The following is a 25906-nucleotide window of genomic DNA, read 5'->3' as shown; positions in this document are numbered from 1 at the left end:
CGAGGATGACCATAGGTAACATGACCTGAATCCTGAGTGAGTTGTGAACTCTTGCCTGTGAAGGCGGTCCTTTGATTTGTATGAGTGAGAGTGGCCAGATTGCCGACTCAACAAGCCTACTATTTTGGGGACTCGTCTGATTGGGGAGCTGGGAACATAGCTACACAAGAAGAAATTTACTCCTTCCCCAATTTTGGGGTAAGTAGATAAATTGCTCTCCTAAGAGCTAATTTCAGGGCTTAAACAATATGGCGCCATATTCTCTCCTTGCCTGAGAAGTGTTTGGTCATAGTTGAACTATGATTTATTGTTCATTAGAGGATCGGTGATACTTAAAGAGTTAGATGTAACTATAGGGATAAAATGATAATTTTGACCTAGCTGTACTTATGAGCAATTTGTGAAGGGTCATCGTACTGTTGACTGGTTATATCCAATTGATACAAAAATATATCTGTAGTGCGAAGAGTGCACCTGTTGGTATTTAGTAGAGTGTCCGATAGTTAACGGATGGTGAATAATTTAATTAAAGAGTTTAATTAATTATTTACGTATTATTGGAGCTTCAAGCTATAGGTCCATGAGGTCCCCTCTGTAGCTCAAAGTGAACTTGTGAGAATCAGTTTTTGGATTAATTTGAATTATTCAAATTAATTGAGGTAATTAATTATATATGATATAATTAATTTAATTTAATTTTAATTATATATGATATAATTGATATAATGTATTTGATACATTATAATATAAAGTTTATTTGAGAGGAAATAAATATTTGAATATGATTAAGATATTAATTATATGAATTATATTCATATAATTAAATTTAGTATAAATGAATTTTATATTAAACTCCATTGGTAAGAGAGCATCGAAACTATAGGCTATATTATATTTGATACTATATAAAAACTATAGATTATATGTTATATTTGATATAACATATAGTTTTAATATATATTATATGATAAAGTAGTTATCATATATATATATATATAATGTTTTATTAAATAAATAAATAAATTTATTTTAATTTATTAAAACTATTTTTGGGAGCCTTTTTTTGCTCTCTTAGACATGTGAGTAGCTGGTTATTCCTATTATGTTCAGTGTGTGAAAACAGAAAAATGTACAAAGATTTTTTCTCTCTACACATAGAAACGTTTTGGAAAAAATACCATCATCTTCCTCCTCTTTTCCCCATAAAACTCCCTCAACCAAAATAATCAGACCCCACAAACTCCTGGATTCTCATCCGGAGTATACAGAGGAAATTTCGTGGTGTTGTTCGTTTGTTCGAGGGAATCAATTGAAGAATTGTTCTTCAAAGGTAAGGGTTTTCTTGAACCCTAATTTTATTTTTATGTTTTTTCAAGCATGTTGTAATTCTGAATTAAATGCATAATTTTTTTGTTCTTCATTATAAAATTCTGTGTTATGTGAATTTTGAAAATTTGGGACAATCCGCTTCTGCTTAAGGACCTTTAATAGGATTCCTTCATGCAGGTCACTCCACTAAAGACTCATAGTTGCACTATTTGCACTGTAGATATATTTCTGTGTTCACGGATATAACCAATCAATAGTAAGTCGTACCTTCACGAATTGCTCGTAATTACAGCTAGGTCAAATTATCGTTTTACCACTGTACTTACATCTAACTTCTTAAGACCCACTGATCCAATGAACAACCTGTTTATGGTCTTACCATAAACAAAACTCTCTCGGGCTATTGAGAAGGAGAGGCCCTATTGTTCAAACCCGAAGTCAACACTTAAGGAAACAATTCGTTTACTTACCCTAAAGATAAGAAGGAGTGAATTCCATATTGTGTAGCTATGTTTCATGCTCCCTACCTGCAAAAATTCCTAAAATGGTAGGCATATTGAGTCGATGAATCTTGCCACTCTCATCCATACAGATCAAAGGACTACCCTCATAGACAGGAGTTCATAACTCACTTAGGATTAAGGTCGAGTCACCTATGGTCATCCTATGAAATGTTAATCTCTTCAGTCAATGGTGTTATTAAGAGAGATTAATCATTTCGCGGTTCGGTCTTATTCAAACTCTTTGTATAGGATACCTCCACTCGCATATCTCCACACGAACGATTAGGATCAAATTGTTTGTAACACTTTACAGCTCTTGTAACAATTATAAAGTGGACCGTATCCGTAGTGTCACTAGGATAAGGCACCCAACACCTTTTTTTATATACTATAGACCATTTAGGTTATTACTTAAACATCCACATGTATGTCAATCACATACATGTTTAAGTTACATAGAATAACCTTGAATTTTTCTTTGAAGGATAATTGCATATATAAAATAATCAACAATTATTTCAAATAACATATTAACTATGAGGTTTTAGGACATACATCTCAATAATCTATATACTATAGACATTTTAGGTTATTACTTGAACATGATCCACCTGTATGTTAACCACATACTGTTCAAGTTACATTTAATAATCTTGGAACTTAGTTTATTGGATTTGAGTTATGCAAGTCTAAGTTCAAAATAAATAACACTTTATTTATTAAATAAACAATTTGTTTATAAAGCACAAACCACGAGTTTAGGACATAAACCTCAACAGTATTAACTAAAACCTTGAATTAGTAATCATATCAATTTAAGCCTTGAGATTTCGTAAGCATATTAATTTACACCCTTCTTGTGTGTGATTTCATTAGAAGAATATCATGCCAAACTTATAATCGTTTTAATTAAACTCTTAAATTGTCGTGAGTGAATCAATTTAGTTTATTTAGTAAGATTACCTTACAAGTCTTTCAAACATCAAATCTTACACAAATGTAATTTTGTTAAATGTCAAAATAATAAAATGAACTATTAAAATTGACGCATAAATTGAATCTTCCGACTTTTGATCCATATATATATATATATATCCAAATGTCTAAAAGAGACATCGTGAAGAAAATAAAAAGGGTAGAAATGTAAACAAGCCAGCAAAATATAACTTTCTTTCTTCAACTACCGTCACTCTGCAAAAAAAAAAAAAAAAGAAAAAAAGAAAAGAAAAAGAACCGCCTCCAATTTGAAATTTATTTAATTTTAATTTATGTATTTTCAATTATTCAATTTTAGTTATTATACTTTAAAAATCTAGCCCCTACGGTTAGTTTATTTAATTGATTTTCTTAAAATAATTGTTGTCTATGAGTGTTTTTACATAAGTTTTGAAAATATATTCAAATATTTGCATTTCTTAGCATAAAAGTTCTTATTATTATTTAACTAATTTCAGTAAAAATTAACTTTTTGAAAAACTAAATTTAAGATTTGTTAAAAGTATAAATATGAAAATTAGACAATTAAATGTACAAGGATTAAAATTGAACAAATTTCAAATGATATATTAACCTAAAACAAAATTACTTACCTCATGTTCAAAAATTAAACATGTATCAATCATTCAAAATAAATTTGGTAGCATAAAATTGATTTTGAAGGATGAAGCGTATGATTCGAAGTAATGGTCTCAAACATAACAAAGTGATTTAACGGCTTCAAAATCACTTAGAAACGTATCTTTATAGGTAGTTAATTTGCGTGTATATATATATATATATATATATATATATGATAGAGAAAGAGAATGGATGATATTAATCATGCTTTGAGAGTCTCCATAACAGAAAACTGAGTTGGCTGAGGTTGTTGTTCTTCTTCTGAGGCAGCAGAGCCCCTAAAGAGCAAAATTGCAAGGCTTCCAACACAAAAATAGATGAAGCACCCAAAACAATGTGTCACAAATGATCCAAAATCTGTCCCCACTATGCATTGCCATCCTCCCCCATATATCTTGTCAAATTCCTGCCCATTTTTCAATCCAAACACGTTCTTAGAAAACTAATTAATAATATTCTGTAAATTATGAATAATAGAAAAGATTCATTACGATGGTAGCAATTTTAATTACAAAATAATAAACACGACCTTAGTGGAATAATTTACCAAAATTTAATCTTACACCCATATTTTAATGGGTAGAATACTAAAGCACCGTTTTGTTTTTTGTTTTTTATTTTTAAAGATTAAGTATAGTTTCTCTCAATTTCTTAAAATGATTTGCATCTTTCTTAGTATAAGAGTAGCATTTGTAGCCAAATTTTAAAAATACAAACAAAAATATGTTTCTTTTTCTTTTTCTTTTTCTTTTCTTTTTTTTTTTTTTTTTTTTTTTTTTTTAATATTTGATCTTCTATCTCTATAATTCCGTACTTTTAAAAAACCAAATGAATCATTTTTTTTTCTTTTTGATAATTTATGGGAGGGAGAATTAAAAAGAAAATAAAAGAATTATAAAACTTCCACATAAATTTTTCCCCTTTTGTGAGATTTATTATACTTCATAAGTTTATATTTATTTTTAACTAAAATATAATTTTGGTTCATACTTTTAATAAATCTTAAATTTAAATTTTTAAAGTTATTTTTCAATCGAAATTGGACAAATAATAACAATACTTTTCATATAACAAAAGACATTGTGTACACATTTTCACAATTTATAAATCGGAGTATAATACTTAGGTGTATTCGACTCTCATCATAGATACAAACTTTTTTAAATATATTTGATATATGCAAATTATGATTGGACAATTAATTGTGATGTTAAAAAAAATGTGTCCGTGTAGTCTACAAGGATACACCAAATATTTTTCTTAAGAGAAGGGTAACAGGGGCTAATTTTTTTTTAAAAAAATCCAATAATTAATTACCTTGAAAGGCTAATATAAAGATTTATTGAAAATATAGAGACAAAAATTAGACATTTAAAAAATAGAAGATGAAAATGATATTTTAACTTAGAATAAAATTTACCTTTTTAATGAAACGGGCGATGTCAGTGGCTTCAGTGACATCGAAACTGTCAAGTGCCTTAGCCGCAAGGTTCAGAGCGTCTTGCTGCATGGCTTGCAACATATCCGTCTCTCCGATGATTGCTTTCCCTTCTAACATCGCTAAAAATTAAATATACTCTCACAACACACGGCGGAGCTGACGGCGGCTGTCGGGGGAGGATTAGAAGGGAGCACAGATTTAGTTATTATATATAGAGCCTTTAGGATAAACTTCGGCTGGTGTTTCTGCCTCACCCACGTCCATATCCTTCTCTATGTGGTCACTAACGGATCTTCGCAGAATCATGCCAAATACGTCCTGTCTTATTAAGTCAATGTTAAATCCAAAAACTTAATCCAAAGAATATTCGGATAAGCTTTAAAATTTTCCATATGATTTCTATGCTTTTATATATGTATATAATGTATCGTGTGTTTAGATCAATACAAAACATTAACATAGATGTGTTTATTGAACAACTTTAGCTTAAATAGTATGGTGTGGTAAATATATGTTATCTAATATGGTGTCAAAATTCATAAAACCAAAATGAGCATTTGGTCCAATAAAAAGAAATTGGGATTCGATTCTCGTGAACCCAAAAGAGACACCATCTTGAAGGGATATGTTGAGGATCTCGCATTGCAAAAATCAAGGGTATCTCACGCTCTATGCAATATAGACGGACTATTCTTCTCATTGTCATTTGGTTTTGAGATGGAACTCCATGTTATCTAACTAAATAATAGACCAATTGTAGGACAAAAATATGTGTCCAATAATATATGATATGCATAATCAAATTGATATATTTTCATATTAAAATATCATTCATATTTTAGGACTTATTCAATTTTAGTTTTTCTATTTTCTCAATTTTAATCTATATATTTTCAATAAAACTTAAATTTAGTATTTGCTGCTAGTTTGTTGTTGTTTTTAGAAGTAAGTTCAAGAATAATGTATTTTTTAAAAGTAATAACAAAAATAGGGTATATTGGAAAGAAATTACAAAAAGTAAGGTGGAGAGAGAAAGTATTGACAAAAATAGGGTAGCAAAATCGTGTACACGGTACACGATTTTCGAGTTTCATATTTTTATTTTTTTTATTGCTTTTTGATTTAAGTGGATACAAAGGGAACAAATCTATTTGAATTTTACAGTAAAACAAATCTATGTGAAAAAAATCTACGGTAAAATAAATTTATTTGAAAAAAATAGATTTAGTTGGAAATTTGATTCAATTTTTATTTTATTGTAGGTTTTTAAAAATTTGAATTTCACAGTAAAAAATACTCCAAAAATACAAAAAAAAAACACTAAAAAATAATAGAAGACAAAAGTTGGAGAAAATATGAAAAAAAATATATATTTAACCTAATTTCGTGGTTAGAAATTTGATTTAATTTTTATTTTACCGTAGGCCTTTAAGAATTTGAATTTCACAGTAAAAATTCTCTGAAAAATGCAAAAAAAAAAAAAAAAAAAACACTTAAAAAATAAGAAGAAGACAGAAGTTGGGAGAAAAATTATTTTTCGTGGTTTGTCTTAAATCGTGGACGGGATACATGATTTATGTGCTGACTCAAAACTCGTGGACCCCGTACACGATTTCACAAACCCTATTTTTGTCCATAGTTTCAAACAAACCCTATTTTTATCAATAAATATTAAAATAACATTATTTTTTTAAAAAAAAATCTTGTTTTATAAAATTTCTCAGTACCAAAAATATTTGAGCTAATTTGATATGTTACATTAGTATATATTAATTGGAGATTCTTTAAGTATAATAGTTCAAATTTTAGGAAACAGAGAGTATCTAACATGTAACAAAATAGAGAGATTAAATAGACCTAAAATCTCCACAAAAAATCCGTTCGATCATAAGTCCACGTGACAGACAACCCGAGTAATTATTAGATGAGAAATAGGGTAGCCAATTCGTAAAAAAAAGTCATCTCACATAAGGGTGGCATGTTGGTTATACCAACGAGCTTTGATGCTTAAAATCAATGCAATGACTAAAGTGGAACAACATACTTGTATATAGATTAGCTTTTACTATTTATAGAGTTTTCACCACCCTTCTTTTAAACATAGATTCAATTAGTGATAGCTAGATTGCTCAACTTGGTTAAGACCCAGCATCCGATGGCTTCTCGAGCTCTTTTTATCACCTTAATATACCTTTTCGATCAAAGGTGGCTAACGGATCAAAGTCACTTGGTTGTCCCACTCTTTTTGGTTCATTAGATTAATTTTTTTTTTTCATTTACAAAGAATTATTTAATCTTACTAGATTCGATATCATTATCAAAAGATGTTGATATGATAATCAATTAACGAAAGTAGTACGTATTTATCTGACTTATAATGACCTTATATTCGTTTAAAGAGGTGATCATTTTTTGGCCATAGAATTGGAGCTAAAAAGCTCGCCCACTAGTGTTTTGATAGGGGTACTAATGGACAAGAAAAAGGTGGCATAATGTGCTTTGCGTTCAATTTCTGGTCCATGTTTAAACTCCCACAGACATGGATTTCTAATGTGGTCCTTCATTAAGATTCCGACAGGTGGCATCTGTCAGGTCTTGCCACATGTAAATAGGAAAAATATTTGTATTTATAATCATTTTAAGAACAAAACGTGTTTAAAAGTAGGTAGTAATATATTATAAAAGTAGTGTTTATCAATTAAATTTTCAAAAACAAAAAATTAAGGATCCATTTGATAATCTTTCGTTTTTTAAAATTAAGTCTGTTTTTTCTCAATTTCTTACAACAGTTTACATATTTGTCAAGTAAAATAGTTGAATTTTTAACTAAATTACAAAAATAAAAATAAATTTTTAAATGCGACTTTTTTAGTTTTTAAAACATAACTTGGTTTTTGTAAAAAAATGGGAAAAAGTAAATGATAAAACAAGAACTTTAGAGGTAAAATGAATGTTTATAGTCTTAACTTTCAAAAACTAAAAACAATAAATTTAATGGTGGAAGGAATGTTTATAAGTTTAATTTTAAAAAACTAAAAACCAAAAAGTTACTAATGAACCTAAAAATTCCAATATATTATGGAGCAAAATAATTAATTTGATTCAATCATACTCCAAGGATTATGGAAATTTGTGATTCTCATTCTATTTACTTTGTATTATGTGATTATGTATATACATATATAATGAAAAATAGTTTTCGACGTGGGAGATTCAGATTCTTAAATATGATGGATAGTTTTCTTCTCATTCTTTTATTTTGCTGGATCTTCTCATTATATTTTAATTCTCAACATTCATGTTCATTTTTATTCATAAAATTGTTTAATATTTATTATCATTTCACTTCTATATATGATTATACCAATTATTTTTTCCATACACATCAAAAGATTACTTAAAACTAAAGAATATTTAGTCTAATGTAATTATATTTCTCATTTCATTCAAATCAGATATAAGTTAAATAAGACCGTACGTGAGTTGAATAAGACTATTTATATTTTGGCTGATTGAAGTTGTCATAAAATTTTATTGGTTTGACTATTTTATTTTTCAGAATTTTTGTTTCTTTAGTTGTAGAATCAATTGTCATTAATTTGCAGTGGATTTGGCTTCTAAATTTCTTGTTCCTTTTTAAATAACTTCTTACACGTCTCGATTTAAAACTATAGGTTTCTTGAATTTCTTTTTGACATGTTATAATATAAGGGTGGAAATGTTGATTTTCTTTTCCAAACAGTAAATGTTTTCTACAAAAGGTAAAATAGCATATACAACTACCTATTAAAATATCATTTTGAATTTAAAAAAAATTGTAATTTGGATGTATGTACTTTAGAGTTTAATCAATATTAATCCATATACTTCTAATAAATCTTAAACTTAGTCTCTCAAAATTAATTTCTATTGAGATCTAATAATAGTAATATTAATAGTAATTTTTATGCAAGAAAATATAATATGTCAATATAGTTTCCAAATTAATAGTGAGATTGTAATAGAAAACGGTTTTTTAAAAAAAGAAAAATCCGCAAACTAATAAACTAGTATTGGGAATGTATTTAAGATATATTAAAAATAGAAAAACTAAAATTGAACAAATTTCAAAGTACAAAGACTAAAATGATATTTTAATTTTGTTCGCACGAGGTTTATAGAGAAACTCGCTTTGTAGAGTTGAACTTGTGTTTGTATTGATTTGATGCAATGTGATTCGATCTCTAATACTTGATCATCTGATTCTCTCTCGGTTGAATACATACATTCGATTTGAGGAAGCAGAGAGTGTGATGTTTTTGAAGTTGAAGTCTTGGAAGAATGCTTGTATCTTCAAAAGACTTTAGTCTTCAAGTGTAGTCAACTTTAAGAGTTAAGGAGTCTTCTGATTGTTTGGAGAATTCTCTCTAATCCCTCTAGAGTGTTAAATTGTTTAACCCCACAAATAAAGAGGACTCCTCTATTTATAGAGTTCTCATATGGACTACGTGGTCAGGGTTTGGTTGGTCCATCGATTTACCCTTTGGGCCAAACTAATTGAATTTACGCTTAATTTGGCATTTGGGCCAAGTTAAGCCTATTTTTGGGCTCAATTGGACTTTAGCCCAATTTATAATACCAAATTGGATCGAATTAATTTTAATAGTCGTGATGAAAACAAGTGACGTCATCAAGATTTGCCAATTTACGTCTTCAATTTTAATTTGAGACCCATGTCAACTTCTAATTAGTCCCAAATTCAATTATTGTATTATCGTTATTAATTTGGTAAATAACGTGAAGATTTATAATTGGTCTAAAATTTCTTCGTCAACAAACTTATTAACTAATAGATTACACACATTTATATATCACGCATATACACATATATACACGTATGTATTATCTTTGAACATTAACCTTTAATTTCAATTTGATAGTGTATTAAGACAATAATTTGGTACTGGTTCATTTTGTCAAGTAAATAGGGCCGACTCATTTGCAAGAATTAGTGGACCGCATTAGTTGTGTTTCCAAGGTATCTGGAAATGTTTTTTCTGCCCTATTATTTTTTCCCTCACTCATTTCCTTCCTTCGGAAATAGAGGCAAATTTCCTTTGGTTTCTTCTTCACAAAGAAATTACATTGATTTAGGTCTCGTTTGGTAATCATTTAGCTTTGAATTTTCGTTTTTGAATACTAAGTCTATTTCATCCACATTTTTTACAACGATGTGCATATTTCTTAAGAACAATAGTTGAATTCTTAGCCAAATTCCAAAAACAAAAACAACTTTTTGAAAGCTAATTTTTTAATTCTCAAAATTTGACTTGATTTTTTAAACCATTAGTGAAAAGTAAATAACAAAGGAAGAAATTTGGAGGTGGAAGTAGTGTCTATAGACTTAATTGTCAAAAAAAAAAAAAATTACCAAATGGAGCCTTAAATATTTAAGGTATCAAATTCACACTTCAATTTTTAGTTATCAATTCGAAATGCTGATTGGTGTGCCATAGAAACCCAATTCCTTGAAAGCAAAAATTGATGTGAACTTAGTGTTAAATCACAATTGTTATTTGCTATCTAAGATTTACATAACCTCTAATCTCAAACGTGTACTCATTGGAGAAAGGAATGAAATTGTTGATGTCAAATTTTGGCCAAGGAAAAATGCACTTGACCTCCACATGACAACAACCATAAATTTGTAATTTGAGGAAGAGAGAACCTGCAAAATAAAGAACAAAAGCTTTGATGCTTGAGTCAGTAAGAGAACTAAATAATAAAGAAGAAGTTAGAAGTTTAAGTTCTAGATTAAGATCTTAGATCCCAAATCCAGTTTAAGTTCAAGTTACCTCGTATCGAGTTATAATGATGTATTTATAAGAAGAATGAGATGGAGTTTACCTTTTTTCTTATGATAAGGATGAGATGGATCTTTCCTAATCTTAATAAGCTAGTTAGATATGATTAAATAAATCCACTCTGTCTTGTATTTATCTTCTCTTTTCCTGATTTTTGGCTTATCTTGTGAGCTCCAAATTCACTAACATCATTAGTCCCCACTCCCAAGTTAGAATTCATGGTTCAACTTTTTATTATTATTTAATATAAGTTGGACACTTGGAGCTGAACTTGGGAGTATTATTTTTTAAAGCACACAGTTTCATATAGAAGACAAAAGATTATGACAAAATGTTTATGTCAAACATATTTAGTTATAATGAATAATATGAGCTAAATTTAAACAAAATTGCTATTAGTTTTCAATGCAATATTAGAAAATTTCAAATTTCAAATAAAACTCATCCAGGATTCCATAATTTAATAGAAATCTTAAAGGTAGAAAAATGCTTTATTTTTCTTTCAGTCTAAGCCCCCAATATCTTGTATTCTTTCTTGATCTTGTTTGTTCAAGTCTCTAAAATTTGTCTTTTGATTGGTTTTTTACTATGAGTTGAAACTCTCCAATGTCTTTTACCATAAGAGACTTTTCCCATGTAGAGTTGTCGATCTTTTCTTTGGTTTATAACTATATGAATGTAAAATTCTCAATGTCTTTTACCACAAGACTTTTTCCTTGGGTTATATTGCAAACAAGTTCAACTGGTCTTGATTTCCATAATTTTAGAGCACTCTTGTTCCCATAGACCGTGCCAATTGTTGATGCCAAATTTTGACCAAGGAAAAATGCATTTGACCTCCACATGACAACAACGGTAAATTTATAATTTGAGGAAGAGAGAGCCTGCAAGACAAATAAAAAGGGATGTGATGCTTAAGTCAGTAAGAGAACTAAATAATAGAGAAGAAGTCAGAAGTTTAAGTTCTAGATTAAGATCTTAGATCCTAAATCCTGTTCAAGTTCAAGTTACCTCATATGGAGTTATAATAATGTATTTATAGGGAGAATGAGATAGAATTTACCATTTCTTCTTATGATAAGGATGAGATAGATCTTTCCCAATCTATATAAGTTAGGATTAGATATGATTAAATAAATCCATTTTATCTAGTATTTATCTTCCTTTATCTTTTCTTAATTTTTGAATTATCTTGTGAGGTCCAAATTCAACAACAACGGGAATCAAGAAAAAGTTTTTGCCTAGTATCTGAGAAGAAGATGAGAAAAAAAACTAGTACTCCGATCCGGAAAAGCAATAAGCATATGAAGAAGAAAAATGAATGATAGATGAGAAAAGAAGATGAAATGGTTGGGTAAAGAATTAATTCAGAACAAAAAATTAGATTCTAAAATTAATAAAACTAACAAAATGATAAACTTTTAAACGAATAGATAGTTACTCGAACTCACTTGCTTGACCGGATGTCAACAACGCATGAGTTTATGAAGAAAGTTTCTACTTCCACCACAACCATAATTTGGAAACTCCCATGCAAGCCTATAAAACCCTTTGGCAAATAAAAAACTTCCAATGTGAGACAACTAAAAAGTTCTTTTCCTTGATTTTTCCTATGGGCCAAAGCCCGAAGTCATTCCCAAAAATCCCTCACGAAGGATTAGTATTGCAATGTGTGTGTGTGTATATATATAGATATAGATATAGATATAGATATATCACATGTACTGGGAATTAACCCTGATATCATTATTTACTAAGGTATTATTAAATTTTTCATACCATTGTTTGGAAGCTTGCTTAAGACCATAAAGAGATTCTCTAAGTTTGTATACTTTGTTCTCTTGGTTAATAACTGTAAAGCCTTCAGGTTGTGTCATATATATTTTCTCTTCTAGATCATCATTAAGAAAAGTAGTTTATAAATCCATTTGGTGTATTTGAAGACCATGGATGGCAGCTAGGGCAATTAGCTCTAGTAGATTCTATTTTAGTCACCGGAGAATATGTATCAAAGTAGTAAATACCTTGTTTTTGTATATAACCCACTACTACTAATCTAGTCTTTCATATTTCAATTGAACCATCAAGTCTAATTTTCTTTTTCAAAATCTATTTACACCTGGTTTACTTCCTTTAGGGAAATCTACCAAGTCCCAAGTTTGTTTCGTGGCAAGAGTCTAATTCACTCTTAATAACTTCTTTCCATAAGTTAGTCTACATAACTTAAAGCCTCTTAGTAAGTTTTAGGATCCTTATTTCTATTAAATACATGCATGCAAATTTATTGTCTATAATCTCGCCTTTTAACTAAAAAGGTAGTTAAGAAACCAGGACCAAAATCTTTCTCAATTATATGTCTCTTCTTTTAGGTTCAAGTTCATGCATATTATCAAAAGTAGACGATGAAAGAGTAGATATCTTTTCAGTTTGAAAAGTACAAACCAACATTTTAACTACCCTAATCATGGGAAAGATATGTTCAAAGAATTAAGCATCTCTATATTCACAAATTGATTTCTCAGTCAAATTCATAAATCTATATGTAGCACTATTATGAGCATAACCAATAAAAACGCAATCAAAGGTTTTAGATCCAACCATAGGTTTCTTGAAGGTTGGATATGCTACTTTGGCCAAATACCCCCACACTCTCAAGGCTAGGCGAATAACCTTTCCATAGTTTGTATCATGTCTTATCCAACTTTTTGTGAGAAACCCTGTTAAGAATTAAACAGTCAAAAAACACAGTTTTCCCCACATTTTATCATATAACTCAAAACTTAAAAGCATAACATTCATCATTACTTTAAGTGTTCTATTTTTATATTCAACGATGCCATTTTTTTAGGATAATAAGGTGCGGTAACTTCATGTATAATACCAATTAGTTCACAATACTCTTTGAGAGATTTGTCACTATATTCACCACCATTTTCAGATCTTAATCTTTTAATATGTTTATCCAATTGATTTTCTACTTCTACTTTATATTTCACAAATATACTATCTGTTTCATCTTTTGATTTTAAAATATAATTTTTATGTATACAAACAAATCATTTAACTATGAGTAAGTGCTGATTTCAGCTCAACTCTTAGCATTGCTAGGTTCTCCTTGCATTGGCATTAGAGTTGGATATTTTATTCTTATTCTTGTTTTCTTTTGCTCGTTGATTCCGACCATTCACTTTCATTTTGGCTTGCCCGCACGGGTGTCATGTGAATCATCTAACTACGAGTGAATGTCATTCACAATCCAACTCTTATCAAGTTGGATTTTCTTGCACTAACATTGGAGTTGGCGTTCTTTTTTCAATTTTTTGTCTTCTTTTAATAAGGTTTTGAGTTGTAAATACTCTGATTTCATCAAATCAAACTTCTCCCGCCCCTAAATTTGGAGGTTAGCAAGGTTCTCATTGCTGGAAATCAAATGCCAGGTTGATGTAGATTTTTTTTTTTTTTTTTTAAAAAAAAAACGAGGTTTGATTCAAGACTTGCTAACATGAAGAGTTGAAACACATAACTTTAAGAAGATAGCAAAGTCTACGGTCAATGCAGTCCTAGTGATTCTATAAGGTAAGTCACTTAGTATCATCATAGTGGTTAAATTGGCGTGCATGCAAGCAAAAGGAATGGAAACTTAAATGCATACAAGCGAAAACCAAGAAGCAAGAGTTAAAGCATCGAAATGAAAGAGAATAGAGGTGAAATGCTACTCTTTGTTCATTGAATTTCAAATGCAAGGTATATAGGAACACAAAAGAAAAAGCAAAGATAAGATCCTAGATACACCCTCAAATTTTAACTAGGCGTATCTTCTATTTCTCTCTTTCTTTTCTCTTATCTTTTAATTCTCATAATTGACTACCTTATGAACCCATCACTAGATTTCTCTGAATCTGGGCTACGATGCACTGATTCTTCAGGGTCTTTTGTCGTAAGGATAGACTTTTGTGGAAAACTTTCTTCTTTCGACTTAACTTACCTCACCAGTTGTATTCTCACTAATCTTATCCCTAAAAAAGTTGTTGCCAAGGGTTCCGGCGACAACGTCCTTAGAATACCTCAAATGATATCATGTTGTTTCTTCCTTGTGGCTTCACTAGAACCCCCCCACATCATTGTCACTACCGTGCGTCGACTGCACGACCTCGTCACCCAGCTCAGAACTGTCATTAGAAATGTCCAATTTTTCCACGGGGATTCCCCGATTAGGCGGGGAATGAGGGAGGGAGTGGGGGAAAAAAACTCCCTGTGAGCTAAATGGGGACGGGGACAGGGAATGCATTCCCCATCCCCGCCCCTGGCCCCGACCTCACCCCGTTCCCCGTCCCCGCCTTGATTAGCTTTTACATATTTATTTATTATAGTTATTTAATGTTATGTTATTATTATTATTATATCAATATTACATTTAAATTTCAAATTTGATTATTTATTGGAAAAGATAATGAATATGTTTAAATTGAATGTTTAAATTAAGATTATATATGTGAATAATTTGATTTATGTTTATTTCTTTCTACTAAAAAAATTAATTAGCTTTTTTAGGCCAAAATTTGAGTAATTTATCTTTAATTTTAATTTTTCATATAAAACTAACCACAATAAACAATTTAGTGATAAAGTTAATTATTTAATTAAAATTTTCTCACATTAGTGATTTAAATTAATTGGTTTTTTACACACAAAAAAAGGTAACGGGGAAAACTTTCCCGCGGGGAACTTGATCCTCGCGAATTCCCTGCGAGGAATCCCTGCCCCGATCCCCGTGGGGAATTTCATGGGGATGGGGAATGAAATGGGGAGCGGGGACGGGGATGGGGAATGACATCCTCAGTCCCACCCCGCCCCGCGGACATCTCTAATTGTCGTATTTGAAAGGAGACTATGCGCTAGACAAAACTGATCATCTTTCTATGTGTATGTCTTTTTGAACTTAGGGTTTGTTGGTCTAATGCACTCTTCTCTGGCAACTCCGAGATGTCTCAACAGGAGCAGGCATGGGTGCGAAAATGAGGGAAAACAATGGCAAGAGGGCTTGGGTTAAGGAGCTCGTGGCAGTCCTCCAGGTTGGAGTTGGATTCAATCTCTACGATTGGAGGATGATGAGAAGAAGGGCTTAGCTGGAAATGGAAAAAGGTGGCTGCTAGAGCAAAGCTCAATGAGGTAGCAGGGAATGCGGAAGGATGAGGTGAAGGGAGCCGAAAACACTAAAGGTGTGACTGGAGATAAAAAAAAAGCGAGAAGATAAAGGTAAGAGGGCTTTTGTTAAATAGCGGGCATGCTTTCACTCCACATTTGAACACAAGGTTCAAATACAAAGCAAACAATTCATTCCTAATTCAGCAGATAATTTTTCATCCATAAAAAAAGGTCATCCAAATATAGTAGGTTCATGTTAATGCACAGAGCAGTCAACACAATCATAATTATCAGTCCTACCAATCATCCAAGCTAGCTGATGGCAGGAAATTAGATGTCAAATTACTCGACAACTAAAATCCCTTGGACGCAATATGTGATGCATGTTCTTAAGGTATGCGTTGATTGTCATGCGTCGATGGTCATGCGTTGGACTGAATATGCGTTAATAAATGTATGCGTTAACCATGCGTCCTGTTGACGACATGCAGATATGCATGTCATCTTAGTCATTTTTCTTAGAATTATGAAGATTGTTAGGCAGAAATTGCATCGATTGTGCTAGAAATTCATGAGAAAAAGAGTTTATGTCGATCAGCATGTCAAATCTCAGCTAACCCATTACTTTGCGTTAATTATGCATTCAATGTTCTATTTTTGTAGTTAATGCAGGAAATGAACGCAAACGCGAAAACCAGACCATCACATAGACGACCGCATGCGAAGAAACACTCCATCGCAAGGCAAATGCATCGATCAATGCATGGATGTTACGGTAATTAGCCGTATGTGTCCATCACATGGGAATTGTGCTCGTCAAGCGATTGCGGTCATCATGTAGAGTTGCGGTGTTAAGTGAATGTGGCCATTGAATGACTGTGCTTACGTGACAACACATTCTAATGGGATCAATGCAAAGTTGGTGGAGCTGTCTCTTATACACATCTAGATGTGTATAAGAGACAGACGCATTACTTGTCTATGAGTGAAGTCAGCAACAATCAACTGCCCGAGAGGGTAAGTGGTTGGACGCATTAAGCAGTGTATGCGTTGTTCACTAGGGATAGTAACAACCTTGCGTCAACCAAGCTCATGCGTTTGTCTTGTCTTATGTTGTTCCCAACACCCCTTTAGAGCTACTCGAGAGAGAGTCTAAAGAAAGAGCCTAATGACTCGAGAGAGCTAGGTTAGAATCTAGACTTGAGAGAGCGAGATTAGATCGACATAAGCGAGAGATAGAGACTTAGAGATAAGCTCTATTTGTCAATACTACATCGCATGCACCCTAGGAATAGGAATGGTGATATGTGGTCGCCTTGTTTGTGTATCATCGCATAGATAAGAATTAGAGGCTTATGTGTAGGCCCTATAGACATCTATGCACATACATCGCATGCATTCTAGCATTAAAAGCTGTAGCATTCGCACCAAGAGGTAGTTTACTATTGTATGAGTGTTGCATGATCGCATTAGTTTGCGCTGACTAAGGTTCCCTTGCGATTACTCTTAAGTTTTGCAATGAAAACATCTCCGCATTTTATCCATTTTCCCACACATTTATTTCATGTCAAGATTTGTCGCATCTCTACTTTTCATGCATATTCTCATTGCGTTGTCTGTTAGATAGGAGTAGGAGTAGGATTAATGTAGCAATATCCCCTCCATTCTTTTATTCAACCGCTGCATGCACAATAACTGCAAACATATAGTTATAAGTCCCTGTGTTCGACCTTGGATTACCCAAGAAACTTGCGTTCATGTTATACTTGGCGTGAATGCAAGAAAACTTGTGGCAGGATGCATGGTCATCGCATACATTTGTTGGCTGTCTCTTATACACATCTAGATGTGTATAAGAGACAGAGTGTAGGCGATGCACTGAAAGTCAATATTGACCCCAAGGTAGGAGGGCAATCAGTCACAAAAGAGCCGAAGGCAGTTCTAAGCACATGGTGGCCAACATGCGCCCAACAATTGCCGGAAGTTCCAATGGTCAAGGCAACTTGACCCAAGCAGTTGAGAGCCATCTCCTACAAGGAAGACTCCTTGCGGTGACAACACTCTTATTTTTTCAGGGACGTCTTCTACTCTATCTTTACTTTGCTTTCTTAGTATATGTTATTTTTATTTTATTTTCATTGTTATTTTGGATATATGGCTGCTTCTTTGGTTTTGGGTACGTTTTCTCTTATAGGTGCAACAATAAGTCTCCTCGGTTCATAGTTCAACGGAAGAATTCCTTTCACCCTTCAACGCAAGGCTTCAATCGCGTGGATTCTAACGCATGAGCGCATGCATTGTTCCGCCTAAGGTCTTTTCTTGTTATCTTGTATGCCTTATCCTTTTGAAATTATTTTTTTTCCTAATTGCGTTGTTTTGCGATGTTTCTATGATAATATGTATAATTTACCGCATTTTCTAACTAATCAATGCAAGGCATTCTTTACTTTTATTAACTTCTTCAAATTTTGAAAGTATTAAGTTTTATTTTGCACAAACCTGTGTTCAAACATTTATTATCGCATTCTTGTAATTTTGTTTTTAGCTTTGCGGTGAGAACTTGTCAACCTTTAAGTTTGGGGGTGGTAGCGTTCTTGGAGAATTGCGTTCATTATATTGCGATCATTTGAAAAAAAAAGTTTAAGTGAGATTTTGGGAATAATAACTCCACTATCAATGCAATGGGAAAACCCATGTTGATAAGAGTTAAGTTATGAAAGGCACGTGCTCGAAGTTGGATGTCTGCATGACACACGTGGAGGCAAGCCAAAATGAAGGCAAGTCGCCAGGATTAGCGCATTAGCGCAACTCCTCTGTCTGGCGCAAGCCAAAACAAATGAGGCAAGAGTTGAGTTGAATATGGAACGCAACCGAAGTTGGATGCCCGCATGACACACGTGGGGAATGACGTAAGCTCAATTTCTTATGAATTCCTAACATAATTACTGCATATTCTGCTTAACGGCCCTCATAATTCTAAGTAAAAGGTCTAAGATGACATGCATTTCTACCTGTTATCACTAGCTAAGCTACTCCTAAGGCAAAATTAAAAGAAAGCAGAGTAAAAGAAAGCATCCTTGAAAGTCGTTGTAGGGGACGACTTAGCGCAAACCAAAAGTTGGGCTTAAAGTGCATAAGCTTTGACTTCTGCAATCGAAGATTTTGCCACACCTTGAAGTTGTTAATTTTGGCAGGGAGATTGCATTTGTTTGTGACCATGGTTTAAAAATGACATCTCTCTCCTTAGCAAAGTCTTATCGTCCTAGGCATTCTTCATTTAGTGCATAGCCTTTTTGTCAGAGTATATCAGCAAGCAGCAAAAACAGCAAAGAACAATAAGCACTTTAATTCAATAATTTTGGCAGTAACTAAAGCATGCTTTTACAATAACAAGAGGGTTTCAAGCCATACCTTTGTAGAACTCCTTGAAACCTTGATTCTCAGCTGCAAACTTCTCCAAATCTTATTGTAGACCATCTCAAGATCTTCCCCCATTATTCTCTTGGAGCTTTAGATTGAGTTGTGAGACTCAAAATAAGCTTGAACGAAAAGAACTTAGAAAAGAGCTTAGAAAAGAGCTCATAGCAGTAACCCACTTGAAGAACAACTTCTTCAACCTGAATTTTTCAGCAAAAATTCTATAGATATACGCCTCAATTCCACTCCAATCTTCTCAATATATTGCAAAACTTACATGCAAAGAAGATGACTGCATGAGATGCATCTCATGCTTGGAGTTATTGAAGCAAAAATGAAATAGGTTTTCTGTGAGCAAGTTGAAAGCTTAATGGAAAAAACTATTTTTCCATTTTGGGTTGATTTTCCAACTTTTCAATTTTTTACAAAAGATTTCAAAAATCAATTTGATTTTAAAAATTGAAAATATTATTAATTTTTAAAAATTAATTTCATAAATTACTTTTCTAATAAAATTAATAAATAATTTAAATAATTCTAATTAATTTAATATCGAATATTAAATTAATTTTACACAAATCCACCTTCATATATTTAAATCATATTTAAATATTAATTCTCCTATTCTGTTTAATTCTTAAAATTAAACGTGTAATTATATCTCATATAATTACTAATTCCTTTAATTCTAATTTGAAACTTTCAAATGAACTTATCACGCTACTCTAAAGCTAATCCATTTACGAGCTAGTAGGGGGACTTCGCAGACCTACAGATCATGATTGGCTAAACTCATTGCACAAAATTAAACCTCATTCGTTAACTAATAAGTCACTCCACTAAAGCCCATAGTTGCACTCCCCTCACTGTAGCTATATTATGTCCACATGATTTAACCATAATTAGTAAGTCGATCCTTCATAGGTTGTTTGTAATAACGGTTGAGTCAAATGTCTATTTTACCCTCGAGATTACGTCTTGTTCATTAAGTTCCTACTGATCCTCTAATGAACAACTGGTTTGTGATCCAGTCATTAAATCAAATCTCTCCCAGCCTAATGAGAGGATGGGGCCCCTTGTTTAAGACTTAGATTTAGTACTTGAGAGAACAACCTTTCTCCTATCCCTAAATCGGGTAGGCATGAAATCCGTCTTGCACCCTATGTCCCCAGCTATCTATTCGGTTTTATCCCTAAAATGGGAGGCTTATTGAGCCGGTGGTATTGAGCCAACCCTCACCTATGCAAATCTAAGGATAATCTCGAATAAATAAGAGTTCATAGTTAGCTCAGAATTAAGATCGAGTTACCTAGGTTATCGCTTTGAAATAGTCAGTCTTGAACAGTAAATGACGTTATAAAGTAAGAGTAACTAATTTCATGGTCCGATCTTGTACAAACCCATTTGCACAAGATGCCCCCACTCCTCATGTCATAACATGTACGAATTAGGATCACTTCGTATGTAGCACTTCACAACTCTTTGTAGCAACTACAAAGTAGGTCGCATCCAATAGTGTTACCAGAATAAGGTACCCGACCTTAATCATACACTATAGATCGTTTTTGCTATTTACTCGAACTTTATCCATCTTTATGTCTCTACATAAAGTTCAAGTATTCATATAATAGCCATGGATCTTAGTTTATTGGATTTAGACTTTTATGTATGCAATTTATAAAATCAATAAAAAGTTTATTGACTATAGAATATTATTATCTTATTACAAACTGCGAGTTTTAGAACATAAAATCCAACACTTTTTGCACCTTTTTACAAGAAGCGTTGAAGTGTTGCCACCCATCATGACTATACCCACCCATGCGCTGATCCATGATGTAGATGAAGTACAGACATAATGTTGCTGGTAGTGATGGCTTGCGTTAAACATTTTTTTAGATACATGCGGTGGTGTGCTCAATCTTGGAGTTGGCACTGAACTTTAGTATTACTCTAACGCTCAATTATCATTTGCAGCTTTTGGGTGAAAGCTAACAATACTCCCCTGGTCGAGACTTCCTTCAAACAAAGTAAAAAATCATAAACCAAATTAGTTACTCCTAATTGCCATCCCTGACAATAACACCAAAAACTTGTTTCTTTGAACATTGTTGTGTGCTCAACGGTTCATAATATTTCCCGAGTAATTCGCAAAAATTTTACTTCTAATAGCCCAAGTATAAACTAATTAGAAGGTAATCTTAGTAAGGATCGAGGTTGAACACGGGGATGATGTTTAAAAGATAAACCAATCTTAGCTAGCGATTTTTTTTTACTAAAGAATGCGGGGGTGAAGGTATCAATTAATGGATGTGTTTGGTGTAGTGAAAAGCATAAAAATAAAGTAAAGCAAGTGAAATAATGGGGGTGCAAAGATGTATGTGCAATGGTGGACACATGGTAGTGAATGTGTAGCACAGAAGTGAGTTAGGGGAAGAAATGAGTGAGTAAGTGGAGTTGGAATAAGCAATCCTCAAACCTTTGATCCTAATGACAAGCTAGTGTTTATGTTCATAACCTCTAGGTCTCCACCTTTATATGAGTTAGCCACATAGATCGCGCCACCATGATGCATGCTTAGGTTTCCTTGGAACATAAGGATGCATTTCCTTACTCTCTCAAGTGAAGATACATCTTTTACTTGATTTAGTGAGATCCACAACCAATTGCTCTCTTGAGTAGTTGATTATTTCTACTTACACCGATTGACCGAATGGATGTAAGCAATTAAATATGTTCACACTAAATCAAATGAACCTTACTTATTATTGAGCTCGCCGGAATGAGGATTAACTCATTCCAACTCACTAATGAGTTAGTTATCTATGGAAAAATACATAAAGTTGGTAGAAAAAGAAGATGAAGATGAAGTCATGATATATGTATTAAAATAATAAGATTTTGTTGCAATGTAAATGGATGGAATAGAAATAGAAACAAAATACAAAATGGTAAATATGTAAAGTAAGGAGATGAATGACGGAGATGATGATCGCCGACGACACTCTCGCATTCTCCGGTGATCTTTGATGTGGATGCTGATCTGTGCTCTATAGTGAATGAGGGATGGAGAAGTCCCTATATCGAGTTGTCTTCTCCGATGGCAATGAAAGGTCACTTTAAGTCTCTCTGAGAATTCCAATGGGTTCTCCCTCTCAAGGAGAAGGAAATTTGTGAAGAAGATAGGATCTTCAAAGGTAAGAGTTTAGAAACCCTAATTTTCTTTTTCTCAATTATTTTTGGCATGCTATAAATTTTAGTTTTTTGCACAATTTTATTATGTAATTTTGCGTTCTGTGAAAAATGAAAAATTGGAACGATCAACGTTTCCACTCAGGGTCTTCAAAGGCTCCTTCAAATGGTCTGTAGTAGATAGATAAGACTAGATATCATTTGGTGACACTACAAATATGACCCGCTTTGTAGATGTTACAATTGTTGTAAAGTGCTACAAATGATCTGATTCTGATAATTCATGTGGAGACATGTAAACGGATGTATTCCATACAAAGAAGTTTGTATAAATCCAGACCTTAAAATGATTAGTCTCATTATATAACACCGTTAATAATAGAGATTTATATTTCACTAGGATGACCATAAGTGACATGACCTGAATCCTGAGGGACTGCTTGGGACGCTGAGATGTATAGGATGTGGAGAGTTCTAATATCTGGAAAGTTCTGATCGAGTATGATCGAGTATTGAGATGATATACAATACATGAAAGAAAAATGACGGTGAGATACAAAACACGTTCTGAAAAGGAGCATACAAACAATTAAAATCGGTGAGATAGGATAATGGGCCTCCAAACACTGAGATGATATAGGATGTGGGGATATATCATCTCATGTTGGGCCCCCAAACAGTCCCTAAGTGAGTTGTGAACTCCTCCTGCCTATAAAGGCGGTCCTTTGATATGTATGGGTGAGAGTGACCAGTTTTTCGACTCAATAAGCCTACTATTTTAGGGATTCGTCAGATTGGGGAGCTGGAAACACAACTACACAAGATGGAATTCACTCATTCCTTAACGTCTGGGTAAGTAGATAAATTGTTCCCTTAAGAGTTGATTCCAGGACTTGAACAATATGGCACCACACCCTTTTTTGGCTTGAGAGGGGTTTGGTCATAGTTGGACTCTGACTTATTGTTCATTAGAGGGACCATTGGTACTTAAGAAGTTAGATATAACTATAAGGGCAAAACGATAATTTTGGCCCAGTTGTACTTACGAGAAATTTGTGAAGGATAATCGCACTGTTGATTGGTTAATAGACACAGAAATATATCTATAGTGCAAAGAGTGCAGCTGTCAATATTCGATGGAGTGACTGGCAGACTGGCAGTTGATGGATGTTGAATAATTTAATTAAAGGAGTTCGATTAATTATTCAAGTACCATTGGAGCTTCAATCTACAGATCCATAAGGTCCTCTCTATAGCTCAACCGGGATTATTGGGGATAAATTTTGGATTAATTTGAATTGTTCAAATTAATTGAGAAAATTAATTATATGTGACATAATTAATTTAACTTAATTATATATGATACAATTAATATAATGTATTTGATATATTATAATATAGAGTTTATTTTGAGAAGAACTAAATGTTTAAATATTATTCAAATATTAATTATATTAATGAGATTCATATAATTAAATTTTGTATAAATATGATTTATATTAAATATCATCCATTATTGAGAGAAAAATTAAACTATAGGTTATGTGTTATAGATGATAATTATTATTATATATATATATATATATATATATATATATATATATATTATTTAAATGAAAATAGTTTTAAATTTAATTTTTTTTAAAAATTAAAGGGAGGGAAATAACTTCCCTCCCCTTTAATTTTCTCTTAGTGGAACGTGTGTGATGGGTAGTTTTACAAGATCTTCTTCTTCCTCTTCACAGTTTGTTTTTTGACAGACTCTTTGGATGTGTAGATCTCTCTGTAAAAAAATTCACCAGAAACCTTTCCTCCTCTCAAAATCTACTCTTCCTCTCCCAAAATTCAGAGCCCACACCTCCTAAAAATTCTCTACCCAAAGGAGAATACAAAAGGAATTTATTGTGGTGATGCTCTTCTTGGATTATTATAAGTTTTGGAAGTTTTCTTTTTCGTTGTTGTTCGTGACCAGAGAAGAGGAAATTCGTGAATGTTGTGAGTTCTTCATGGGTAAGTAAACTCTAACCCTATTTTTCCCTTCAATTGCATGTTGTAATTTTTCCTAGATTATGCATATTTTGTTCTGTAAATTTTTTCATTATGTAAAAATTAAGAATTGGGTCAATCCCCACTTCTACTGCGGAACTTCACCGTTACTTCAACTTTACCTTTATCAGCTCCGGTGGAGGTGAGGACATTATTGGTCTCTAGTTGCTCGAAGAAAATCAGGAGCTTTTGTGACCAACATCGATAATTTGGTCTGTCGAATGACTCTAATTTTAACAGATCTGTAAGAACCTTACTGTTCTTGATGGATATTTGGAACGTAAATGAGTGAAAGAAACTTCTTGATTTCAACTTGAAGAACCAGATGTAGATTGTTGTGTCGTAGATGGACCCACTACCTTGAAAGCAAGAACAACGTGATCTTGGTGCTAAATCACATGAAGTCAGTTGCTCCCCAAGTTTACACAACGTCCAATCTCTGACATGTACTCGTCAGAGAATGGATTGGAATCAATCGAAAAATAGCTTAGAAACAGCGAGGGTGAGAATTAGGTTTTTTTTGTGTATGTTCAACCAAGTTGTAGAAACCTTTTGAAGAAGAAAATAAAATATTTTTAGATTTGGAATCAATTATAAGAATTAATTCAAATCTACAAATTAATTTAAGTAAAAACCATTTAACAGTAATAAAACAGCAATCATTTTGATAAAAAAATTAAAAGAAAAGATAGTAAAAAGTTATTTCTTTTTGCGTGAGACCACGATTACTTGAACCCACCCACCAGAAAAAAAAAATCATATTTCCACCACAACCACAATTTAGAAGCTTTCTCGCAAGCTTTCATATATATACCCATTTGTGAAGCCTAAATCTTTCAACGTGGGACAAACTTCTACCTCCTTTCTCTCAAAATTACTTTTACGTTTTTACTATGTGCCAAAGGTCCAAAGTCATTTCCGACCTATATTTGAAGAGGGGTGGTGGGAAGTGCCTAAGATGAGGCAACGGGAGGAGGAAATTGAAAAAATTCAAGCAATTCCAATCTGTCATACACTAATTCTTGACTATTGGTGCTGGCATTATCAAGAAAGATGAAGTTCACAACTAACAGAACGTATAGGCTTGCCTATCAGTTTAACCGCCTCTCTCCCCATTCAAATGAAGGCCTAAATTCAGTCCGGTGGAAAAAGGTGTGGGGGTCATGCTTGTTTCTCTGTGGAAATTATTCAATCAGATTTTGCCAAACAATGTCAACCTAGCAAGCAGAAAAATCTCATCCTATGTTTGGTGTGTGTTTTGAGTACGTTAGATTGAAAGATTCAAAACTAAAAACTTATTCGAAGTTTTTTTCTTTTAATAAAAAATATAAATTAAGCCATTCCAGATTACACACGAGTACGTATTCTTTGTT

The 25906-nt window shown here is 32.5% G+C and overlaps 1 protein-coding gene across 1 annotated transcript; it reads right to left on the bottom strand.

The window, feature by feature from the left end:
- Window positions 1–3479: 3479 nt before the first annotated feature.
- On the bottom strand, window positions 3480–5118 carry LOC120086468 (dynein light chain 2, cytoplasmic). Its single transcript, XM_039043140.1, has 2 exons — window positions 4870–5118; window positions 3480–3855 (listed from the first exon to the last, which is right to left on the bottom strand). Exons 1-2 carry the CDS (start codon window positions 5005–5007, stop codon window positions 3652–3654), a joined length of 342 nt encoding a protein of 113 aa, XP_038899068.1. The 5' UTR covers window positions 5008–5118; the 3' UTR covers window positions 3480–3651.
- Window positions 5119–25906: the final 20788 nt, after the last annotated feature.

Source organism: Benincasa hispida, chromosome 9 (genome assembly GCF_009727055.1).
Source record: "Benincasa hispida cultivar B227 chromosome 9, ASM972705v1, whole genome shotgun sequence".
Taxonomy (NCBI): Eukaryota; Viridiplantae; Streptophyta; class Magnoliopsida; order Cucurbitales; family Cucurbitaceae; genus Benincasa; species Benincasa hispida.
The sequence above is the reverse complement of the archived record's forward strand: the minus strand, read 5'-3'. Positions and strand labels throughout refer to the sequence as shown.